At 31.8% G+C, this 12,062-nt stretch overlaps 1 protein-coding gene across 1 annotated transcript in view; it reads right to left on the bottom strand.

Moving 5' to 3' along the window:
• Nucleotides 1-12,062, bottom strand: part of LOC106664896 (alkaline phosphatase-like) — a 445,922-nt gene that overhangs the window by 3,141 nt on the left and 430,719 nt on the right. The window contains exon 9 of the mRNA XM_014390962.2: nucleotides 9,639-9,865. Coding sequence (XP_014246448.1) covers nucleotides 9,639-9,865 — 227 coding nt within the window. The remainder of the gene's footprint in view (nucleotides 1-9,638; nucleotides 9,866-12,062) is intronic.

Below are 12,062 nucleotides of genomic sequence, written 5' to 3'. Positions count from 1 at the left end.
TTCACTTTGTTTTAACCATAAATTATAGTAGTTTAAATATATGTTCATATCTGTTAAGGTTAGAAATTACTGATAAATTTTCGTGGACTTGATGAAGTGGATAAATTCATGGAAAGCTTTCCAAAGCAACTGGGAGTTCCAATGTTGTTTTCTTTTTTAATTGGCGTCAGTCCTGATGTTTTATTATACAATTAAGTTGATGGGTAGGAAATAAAATGTTTTTTCCACAATAGGCGTTTATTTCGTCAGATGCGTTTCGGTTTAAAATAGACCATCTTCAGTGCCTTTTCAAAAATATAATGTTTTGACGGTTTATTACATACTTATAAGTTTAAAAGTGGATTTCCGGACAACGATGGAAGAGGCGAGTAGTCTATCAAGAATGATCTTCGCGAAACTACTTTATTTTAAAAAAGTCACTGAAGAAGGTCTATATTAGACCGGAACGCATCTGACGAAATAAATGCTTATTGGGGAAAAGATAATTTATTTCCTACCCATCAATTTATTATGTAGTTCCATAAAATGAGAATGGAACACTATAAAAAAATTATTATACAATTCTTCAACGTATATAGTGAACGTTTGCGTGATTTTATTATTAATCATTGTTCCTCACGCATGCATTTTTTACAAACAAGTGGACGACCAGTTTGGAGTGTCCCGGATTTAGAGAAAACTTTTGTTGGAGATTCTACACTCAAAAATATTGTACACGTACCCGCCACTTCTTGTGAATAGGCCCTGGTTTCGTCAAAAAATTTGAAAGTTGAAATTTTCCGTTTTTTAATATTGTTATTTCGCCTTTCTACTTGCTCAAATCAACTACGTGATATACCGTTTTACAGCATTTTTTATATAGATTGCAATAAAAATATATTAAAAAGCTAACAAAGTTTATCAATACCAAAAAATTTCTAAAAGCCAGATTTTTTTCAAAAAATTAGGTCATTTTTTCGTGAAAATAATATGACATTTCGTTTTACCAACTCTATAGATCCCTGAATATAAATTTTTGTTTGAATTTAAATTTCTCGATTTTTTGACCCCCTAAATTTTTTTAAAGAAGTCATCGGAATATCTGATTTAAACGGGTATAATTTAAAAAAAAAAAACTAAAAGAATTTTAACATGAAACATACCAATTGAAAATAGATAAACATAGCTTTTCAACGACGTATACATCTTAAAAATATATAAAAGATTTCTATAAAAAATACACAAATAAAAAAAAATTATTTCTCAGAAATTAACATTTTTAAGTGGAAATAATAGGCCGATTTTAATGTTTGATACAGTTATAAAATGCATTTAACAATTTCTTAAAAAGGAATTACCAACCATGAACATCGGTTTACCAGGTTTTGAGAAAAATGATGTTAAAGCTTGCACTAAGAATATCAGTCTCACAGAAGGACGTCCAAATTATCAGTCAAAAAATTAATTTACACATATGTCAACGAAAGTCAGTATCTACGGGTTGTATAGCACTAAAATCGCGACTATGAAGTCAAATCCAAGTTTAGACCATTTTCTGACCTACTTTGCTTACAAAATATTTGTTCAAATATGCAAAAAAGAACAAATATTTTGTTGATTTATCTTTTTAAATCATACCGAATTAGAATATTTTGTGTCGTAGAACATTTTGATTTTTACCAACAATGAAATTAATACACTTTTAAAAAAATTTATAAAGAACCATTTAATTTATTTAATTAAACTTACTTTATACTTATACTAATGACTGTTTATATTTATAATTTTTGTTAATATTTTAATTTTATTTAACATGAAATGTCTTCTCTGGCATGAAAGTCAATATCCTAAGGATTTAATAACGCAAGAATCACGGGATTGAGGTCAAATTCAAATGTAAAAAACTCTTTTGTAAATTGTCTTTTTTTAGTCGATCGTTTGATTCTCATTTGCGAATGAAATGAGACGCATAAACTAGATTTCGGTATGCTCTGGATGGAAAATCAAAATTAATTATTATCTGCCGAGCGTTCTACCTATCTTAATATCATCATCCGGGAAAAACAATCTTAAAGATGTCTACAGATCGAAATAATTAAGTTTTAAAAAGATGGCATCAATTCCTTTGAAGACCTACTCCGTCCAAAGGTTTTCCAATCCTTGTTATTGTTGGGACTTAGTCGGATGATGACCTCAAAATATGTAGAATGCTTGGAAGATAACGATTGTGTTTGTTTTTTCGTACAGACCATAACGAAATCCAGATTATTCGTGAAAAACACTTTAAATCAAAAGATTTTAGGTAAAATTTTCAACTGAAAAAAATATAGTTAAACAAACCTAAAAATTTAATTGAAATTTTATAAACAACCACGAAGAAGAAGTAAACATCAATATAATTTTACTGTGTAATTTTAATTTTTTTGAAACAGTAAAAAAGAACAAATTTGTCGACTACCTGCAGGCAGTTTTTAGTATTAAATATTGTAGCATTCCCCTTTTTCCTCAATGTTATTTCTTAGGTTACAAAGACAAAGGGAATTCGTACATTAAACATTTATCGCTGTCTCCACTTACAGAAATTCATTCAGACAGTTGTTTTAATTTTTGCAAAAGAAAATTCCATCTCGCTGAGAGGAAAAACTCGATCCTCTAAAACAGGGTTGGAAATTGTCATAAAGATATGAATTAATTGAAGATCCGTATTGACATCTGCACTTGAGAACCGTACTAACCGTTAACCCGGTTCGCAATGAAAGTTTATCGGTTTTTTCTAAAGACCGTAAAATATATTTGGAAGGTTCATTTCCAGTGAAATTTTATTAGATGAACATTGGAAAAAGACACTTACGGAAATAATTTAAAATCAATATAAAAGTTGATTTCAAATTGTTGAAAATATACTAAACACAATTTAAATAAATACATTTACCACGTTTTTTGTGGAAAAAATAGAAAACCGATTCATATAATCATCATTTGTATAGGGAAAATAAAGAGATATCAAATTAAGGGACTCACATGACAGAAAACATCACGGATAATGAAATAAAAAAAACAATATATCAACACAAAAAAAAAACCATGAAAATTAATTAGCAATGGTTGACACAAATCATTTGAATAATTCAAAACTGAATTAAGCAAATTAATAAGTATGTTTTAAATTAAAAAGAAAAAGGAAAGACGATCACAAATAACAAACGGAATAATAAAAACACGGAATTAATTCGCCAAAGCACCGGCAAAGAAAGATGACTAACTCCATTTCTCGGTCCGTATAAAAGAGTTTATGGCTTAACAAAATCACAAAAGGTCGTAGATACACTGAAGATGGCAAATGCTAACCGGGATAGGCAGGGAAAAATCAAATAACAGATTTCCTTTTGAATCAAGAGGAAATTTGAATTTTGACAAATTATGATATGGAGAAACTTAAATGTACGTAGAATTTTCAAAAGTTTTAGTGTGAAATATTAAAATTCCATTACATTTTAGTAAATTTTAGCATATGTTTTATAAAATAGCTATGGTCTATTATAACCATTGTTTTTTATCTTTATCTTTACAAATACATGATTAGAAGGTCTAAAAATCGTTGAGCTTAAATTTTTAACAAAATTCTACACCTACTTTTATTAAAAAAACCCTTCGATCTTAGCTGTTTTTGGAAAGTAGTAATTACCACGATTGTTTTTTCTTGTTGATCTTTAATTAGTAAAAACATCGTTTCAATGTGAGGAAGGGTTGTGGAAAAAACTGTACCGAAATATGAAAAACACAACTTTTCAGGAGAAGATATTTTATGATCAATTTACGCCATAAAAACTTTTACACCGATTCCTCTGATAGTAGAGGGTTCACAGGCTTTGTTGTAGTTGGGAAAGTAATTTTTGACACAGAATATACATAAAATATGAGAGTATTCAAACAACGTAAGGGATAGCGAGTAGCAAAGTAGATATACCAGAAAACTTGATTTGCAACTTTCAAAAAAATATTTCAACCTTTTCTCCAACTCGGAAGTTCATTATTCTAATACTATTCTGTTTATAAACAGGAGGTTAATAGGGTAGTTTAGTTGGAAAAATAAAATAGTTTTAAAATGAACTCTTTTGTCCAAAAACGCCCGCTACCGTTTAATTATTGTCATAATATATTCTGTAATTGTTTCAAGCTGTACAAAAACTATTTATTTATATTATATATTTATATTAGTATTTATATTATATTTATTTATTTATAAAATTATTTATTTATATTACGGTTTTCTTATTTTTATTGTCATTATTTATCAAATTAAAAATAAACATTCTACCTACTTTGTACATAAAAAAATAAAAACGTACAATTTTCGCGGAAGAAAAAACCTCTACAATAGCCCAAAAGTCACCCAGACAAAAGTTTTCATACATCCAGCTTTAATATTTTGTTGGACCTCCCTTCAACATTTTATAACACTTGCTAAGGTATTGAAGAACAAAGTTTGTGAACAAATGAAAGTGGTGTTTTTTCTCCCATTGCAAATATAACTTTTCTCATAAATTGTTCCTTTTGAATTGGAGTTTAAGCCTCTGTCCCAAATCTCGCAACAAATTTTCAATGAGAATTTTCGTCGAGTATGTATGTATGTATGTATATATTTACTATTTTTGGAAAAACGGTATGGAGCTTAGAAATGATTCTTGGGAGATGTATAAAATTATTTATTTAACATGGTTAACATAATTAATGCAACCCAATGGCATTGAAATTTTTATGTCCTGGTTGAACCGGCATTTCATTTTATTTTTTAGTTCAGAAATGGAAAGAATGCTAGGTCATCTGCCTAGTTTGTTGTATCACTAGACATGTGTTATTAACAGTGTTGGGCAAAAATTAGTCATGTCTAATGATTAATGATTGATCACTCAGACCGTTAGTCATGATTGATAGTAAGTGACTAATTTAGTCATTGGTCGCCATATGTGATTGATGGCTAAATTAGTCATAACTAGTAATTAAAAACGAGGCATGACTAATTTAGTCACAATATAGTTAGTCATGACTAAATTTCGATAAATCATGTTCAAATGGGTACTCAAAAAATGAAAAATACACTTCATCACTTTTAAAAAATTTTCTAACAGAAATTTATTTCATCAAAACGAAAATCCTTCAACACCTTATTTAACAAAAATCAATCTTCCAATTATAAGTAAAACTCCGTCGTTATGAAAATCCAAAAAAATAATGATAATAATTAAATAAAATAAAAAATTCTAGAACAAGCTACGCTTTGAAAAGTAAATATGTTTACATAACCGATCAATGGAAAAAATATTTCTTCGAATTAAAATTTATTCCACTTAAAAGAATAATTATGAAACTTCGGTTTTCGTTTATGATAACACTTTTTGAAGGTTGGCCTTGAGCACGGCTCTCATCTCAAAATTTTTACTCGGAGTCGGTTGAATTTTGGTAAGTTAGTCATTGTAGCCAGAGTTGGGCAAAATCAAACTGATTCAATCATGGTTAATGATTTTGATTAAAGTTTAATCATGATTGAATTAGTCATGAGTAAATTAATCATTATATGATTTAGTCATACCTCATGATTGAACTAATTATGATTAAATCATATAATGATTAATTTACTCATGACTAATTCAATCATGATTAAACTTCAATCAAAATTCTTAATCATGATTGAATTAGTTTGATTTTGCCCAACTCTGGTTATTAAGACCTACCAGAAGTAGTAGGGGCTTATTCTTGAAAAATTAATACATTCAATAAATAATTGACGAAGCTTTTCTTCCTCAAGTTGCTTACAATCAAAAGTCAATTCTTCAAAATAAAATAAAACTTAAACTAAATAAGATATTAGTTAATTACTTTACAGAGTCTCTTAAAAATGATTTTCTGTAAAATTCACTAGTTTTCGAGGTCCGCTTGACCAATTAATATCTTTCAATTAATTGAGATAAAAAAAGGCAGTGTCACGATAGCTCAAGTGGTAGAGCAGCAGCGTATTTAGCCGATGGTCGTGGGTTCGAATCCCGCTCGTGACACTGACCTTTTTATCTCAATTAAAACTTTAATTAATTTCTGTAAAATCTCGTTGTGTCGTATGCTCAGTTGAAACTCGTGTCATTTTTGGTTTTTGAAAAATTTATGATATTGGTAGCCGTAATTGGTGCTGTCGGTACAGTTCTATCCTTTTATGTCCTGGCTACATAAGCACAAAGTAATGGATGAATTTTCAGGAAGAAAGGGAACGAGGTTATAGTAGATTAGACGTAGAGAGATGGGACGTAGAGTGAAGGTAATATTTAGAGATTTTCCGTTTTTTTATTTTTTAATTCGCTTTTTGTTTATTGTAGTTGTGTCTCAAGAGTTCAGTAAGCTATAATGAGGTCGGAGTTGGACGATAGACGTCCCACCAGCGTATGTTTTGATAGTGTTGTCGGAATGAGGTGGGATATGAGCAGTATACACTGCCCTGGCGGGCGCTCGAATCCTCTTTGTATATTGTATACAGGAAAGCGAGCGAAGACGACCCATACACCAAAATACCCGTCAGGTATGACCTAGGAGTGAGAAAGTTTGTAAGGGGTAGAATGCCCTTGAGCTTATATAACTAGACGTCACTAAGTGCTAGAATTGATCAAAAATAGTTTTCCATCGAGAAAAACCTCTTCGAGCGGCATTCCTTCTTCTCAAGGAGGAGGCGATGATGAAGTTTATCATAGCCTTGTTGAACACTGGTGACGCTTAAACTCAAATTAATGGTCTGGGATTACATTTAAATGATTAATTATTTATTAAATTTGAGGATCGGGAGTATTTTTTTACAGACGAGTTTTTATGGAGTTTACCAAGAACTGACAGTAAACCGTTGAGAAGGTAGGGATTCGAAAGGTGAATTGACGAGTTTGACGGGATTGTGTGATCGGTAAAAAAAAACTTCTATGGCATCCGGAAATGAATCGTTTGGTGGGTTCCATTATCAAGTGTAATTATGAAATTAGTACTACTTTAAAACTCGCTCTGAGGAAGAGAACCCTACTACTAATGAAAAACTAAACAAACTGCTATAAATTAAAAGCAATTGCCAACTAGATTATCTAAAAAAATTCAAACCTTCTGGGAACAACACCACTGAACAAATACAGCAACTTCATTAAATTTAATTGAAACTTACACAGACCTTTTGTACCAACGCATAATAAACTTAAGCTCTGTTAAGAGAACATTGTTGATTAAATTGGCTTATGTAAATATTAAAAGTTACAGAGGAGCCCATATAGTTTCGGCCAAGAAAAAGTGGAAACTGCAGTCCCCGTTACTGCGAAAGCCTAAAATAAAGAGCTTTTTCATAGATTAGACATATCCGATCATTTTAGTCTGCCTATCCATGTTGTCTTGGTTTGTCATCAATGGTGGTTTGATCTGAGAAGGTTTTCCCCACGAGTCCAATAGTTATAGCCTGTCGATTCCGGGTATGTCCGAAACAAATACAGAAACGATCAATCTAGTGGTTTTAATTGCATTTCCAGGAGTTGATCTAATCAGTGTGTATTCTTGAACAGTCCATAACCTCCCAACCGACCTACGGTAAGCGGGAATAAAAAGAAAACTGAATTAACGCCGACTTTATTACCGAGAGGGCAAATCATGGAAGTAAATCTGATGGAAGCAGCCTGGGGAGTTTATTGCCCCGGGTGAACTCAACGTGATTGCAACAAATTGAGAAAAACAAAGAGGGAGAATTTCGAAATTGCCGCTGTCCACGGTCCGACGGCCTGATCGGCGATATATAGACGTTAATTACTTTTCTAACGAGTTCAAACTATATAATTCCCGAATCTGCCAGGGTCGGTTAGTTACGAATCACCTCCGGCTTATTTGCCAGATCCGGCCTCATTTCGACCTATAAACCAAAATTTGCTACGCAGTGCTAAAAGAGTTTTCATATAAAAATGGTAAATAATAAATATCTTGTAATATGCACACTTTAAAAATTAAAAGACGATGAAAAAATGAAATACTAGTTCAAAGAAAATAATAAAAATAAACTCACGTGCAGACAGAGTAAATTTGGATTGGTTTTTTTATTAGATAGGATTTTTATTAAATCTCTTCTAAATAAAAAAAGGTTCAAAACTCAAGATAGGATGAGCGAGATAGNAAGTTAGTGTCCGAGTGGATCGAAGTCACGATAGCTCAAGTGGTAGAGCAGCGGCGTATCTAGCCGAAGGTCGTGGGTTCGAATCCCGCACGTGCCATTGACGTTTTTATCTCAACTAAAAACCTTAATTAACTATAATAAACACTAATAATAACTTGTATAAAATAAGGGTTGTAAAAACAAAGAACAAAATATGTTTGTTTAATAAAAATCCCAGAAAAGTTTAGAGTAAATTATTTGAAATTACCTCGTACAAAACAATTAAAGACGTTTCTATATATTTCAATAATAAAAAGATCATTTCTCTTTCATAAAAAATTTACCTCTTTCTTGACAGGTAGAAATTGAGAAAAATATTAAACAACTATACTCGCCATTTTCCACTTTTAAGGAGGTTATTTGAACCATTCGGATGCCGTTCAACAGCTAAAGCGAATTAGCTCAGGCATCAACTTTAGATAGGCGACAAGATAAGGTTTATTGCATTTTCTTGGGTATGGGTAAAGAAGAAGATCTATTTTCTAATATATCTAGTAGGTCGCAAATGAAACGTGAGACTTCAACCACCAGTGACCCTGGAAGAAGCATATATAAACATTTAATAAAACCGTACATAAGTTACGACACTTTCCATATTTAAGGAACATGGTGTTTTTATATAAAATTTGTTCATGATAATGAAAACATGAATTTTTAAAATAATTTGTCTTTCTGTATAGTTGCGAGATGGAACTGAATTTTGTACTTATCGATCGTTTTGTTCTTCCATCTTCAGTGTTGGTCTATGAGACTTCTGTGGACTCAAGTATCTCTCAAGACGTTATAAAAAGACTTGAAAAACCATTACAGGATAGTCAGTTTGATGATAACTGTACCAAATGAGAGGAAACTATTCTTCCTAAATATGTTATAGGCATTCTATAATTTCCTTGTAATCAAAGTTAAATTTTAAAAAATATGGCTACTACAGTTAGAGGCTTTCTGCAGTTGAGAAAATTAATTATGGAAAATTTGAAAATAATTAATTTATAATTACAAATTTAATAATAAATCAGGTTTTATTATTAAATATAGTATATGTACGTAAATAATATAACTTTTTTAAATTGAGTTTACTTTAATAGGAAACGGTTAATACAAATCCGCAGAAAATTCGATGCTTTAAAAATAAATGAATAGAATTGTTTTCCACTAAGGAAAAATGACCAATTACGATTGAAATCCCTACAACAAATCCCTCCTAGTAAGAAAGCTTTACGTACAAATACAGGAAATACATAGGGGAAAGGCCGTCTAAGCTCGGCGAAGCTTTTAAGTCCCATGAAACATGAGCGAGGACTAAACCGTCAGTCCAAATTTTCTCAGTGAGCAATCCTTGAATATTCGTTTGTTTTTATTCTTTATCTCACTCTGTCTTCTTTCATGCAGGAAACTTTACAAATTGAAACAGATCTATCGATTAACCGTCGAATTGAATATTTTTTACCTGCGTCTTTGCCACTTGAGGCGTCGTGAAGTTGACGTTGCAACGGTACGTGTAATTGTTGTAGCACGCTGCGTAGGCAATGGCATGGGCGATGACGGTCTGGTCCATAGTGCCCGAGAAAAGAGCGGTGTCAAGCGGACCCTGTGCCATAACTGGCACATCCTCTCCGCCGTGTGTAGCCCATTGACGTGGCACTGCAGAGCTATGCACTGAATTCTTCTCAGCACCTGATAAAAAAAAACCAAAAAAACCAGTTAATTATTAAAAAACACAACATCTCAAGTATTTCCTTTCAAAAATGTTTTATTTACAGCATATAAATTTTTAGTGCATAATTTTTTAATATAAATATATATACAATGAGTGGCATTTGTCTCCAGCCGAGGTGAGTCAACATTTTTTATTTTTATTTATCTATTATTTTATTATTCTTGATAGTATGTATGTGGCGTAGCCATTATAGGTAAGCAATTATTTTTTGTTACAGGTTTGATTTAAGAATGTAAGCTTCTCTACAATACCTGATTAAACTGACCCAACTTATTTTTCTTGATGTGAACGTCGAACCTTCAGTATTCAAGTGCCAGATTTGGAAAACAATTTAGTGACCTTTTTGTTATTCTTAGGATACACTAGACCCAGAATAATGTATTCTCTCTCACTCACTCACTCTCTCTCTCTCTCTCTCTCTCTCTCTCTCTCTCTCTCTCTCTCTCTCACGGTTACTGGGAGAACTTCCAGTCCTAGCCATATTTTCCTCAATTCCCATACTTTTGGACAGGTCGCAATAAAATCTTATAGATTTTCTTCATGGTTTAAATGGCACATATTAAATTCAGTTTCAGAAATTTTAAAGGTGTAGTATTAAATTTTATATCATTATCTTAAATTTTTATTCTTAGACTTAAGTTACCCAATCACTCACATGATGTTCAATGACTACAATCAAACCGTACAATTTAAATTGGGCGATCGTCACTTTTCTAAAAAAACATTGATTAAGTTTATCGTTATACCATGAACTTATGGCTATTATAATTTCCATAAAAAACTTCATAAGATTTTCTACCTCGTTTAACTATATATTATTTAAACTGGTCACATCACAAGAGGTATGGACATACATTTTGATACCATTCCACTTCCTGTTTCATGGCTTTTAGCCCTACTATTTTAGCGAATCTTAAGTACTCCATTTTTGTCCTTTTACTAAATAGTTGTAGTGTATGTATAGTTTGGAAAAAAAATTGCTAATGTTCAGTGTACAGGAAAGAAGACAATGACTGGACTGGGAGTCTGAATGATTATTTAATAAAAAATCTAAGTATCAACTCTGATAATAAAATAGAGAAGAACAAATAATTTAGACTGTAAAAATTAGCAATTGTACAAATTCAATGATATTAAGCTGAAATTGCAATGCTATCATGAACTATCCAATTGGTTATTAAGCGTTTAAAAGATGTAAATGCTAAGGACAAATGTATCAGCGAGAACCGAATATTTTTTAAATAATGTTAAAGAATGAAAACTAACTTTCATGGTAGGATTAAAGGAAAAAACATATTAACAACATTAACATATTATTTCCAGATGAGATAGTTTGGGGATAATGAAGATAATGAAAATAGGCAACTCACAGAAAAATTTTGCTTAAAAGACGAAAAATGAACTTACTCGAAAACTTGGGAATTTAAAACAACACCATTGAAAAATGGCAAAAAGGAGGGAAAATTCAAAAGGTGGGGTTGAGATGAGAAGTTGGCGTCCGAGTGGATCGAAATCACGATAACTCAAGTGGTAGAGCAGCGGCGTATTTAGCCGAAGGTCGTGGGTTCGAATCCCGCTCGTACCATTGACTTTTTTATCACAACTAAAAAAACCTTAATTAATTGTAATATATTAATTGGTAAAGTGGACTACGAGATTAGTGAACCATTGAAAGCATTAACCACTTCAAAGAAAAAGAACCAACCAACATAATGACCGGGCCAGTACAATACAAAAAAAATAAATAATAAAAAACCCGATTACTTTCTCAGTCACGGCTAGTATATATATATATATATACAGCAGAAATGACCGACATGTTCACGTTGAAAGAACTAGAAAATATATATGAACTAAAGATGTGATCTCTACTGATTTTCTCAGCACGATCTCGCATCACAACATGAGCCGCTGCGACCAGACATGACCAAGATACGCCGGTCAGTCTAGTGGATGCTAAAAATGTAAAACCTATGTTTTGTAAAATAGCAACCCGCTTGACTGAAATGACGAAAAACTAAGGAATATTAGGAAAACAGTTAAACGATGGCCCGTGCAGAAAATCAGAAAGAAAGATAAAACGTTCTTAACAAGACTGAGAATAGGCCACACTCGTCACACGCATGGCCATCTGCTAGGCGACGGTCGACAGAG

This window comes from Cimex lectularius, unplaced genomic scaffold, assembly GCF_000648675.2.
Source record: "Cimex lectularius strain Harlan isolate CLEC.00 unplaced genomic scaffold, Clec_2.1 scaffold52, whole genome shotgun sequence".
NCBI classification, from domain to species: domain Eukaryota; kingdom Metazoa; phylum Arthropoda; class Insecta; order Hemiptera; family Cimicidae; genus Cimex; species Cimex lectularius.
The sequence above is the reverse complement of the archived record's forward strand: the minus strand, read 5'-3'. Positions and strand labels throughout refer to the sequence as shown.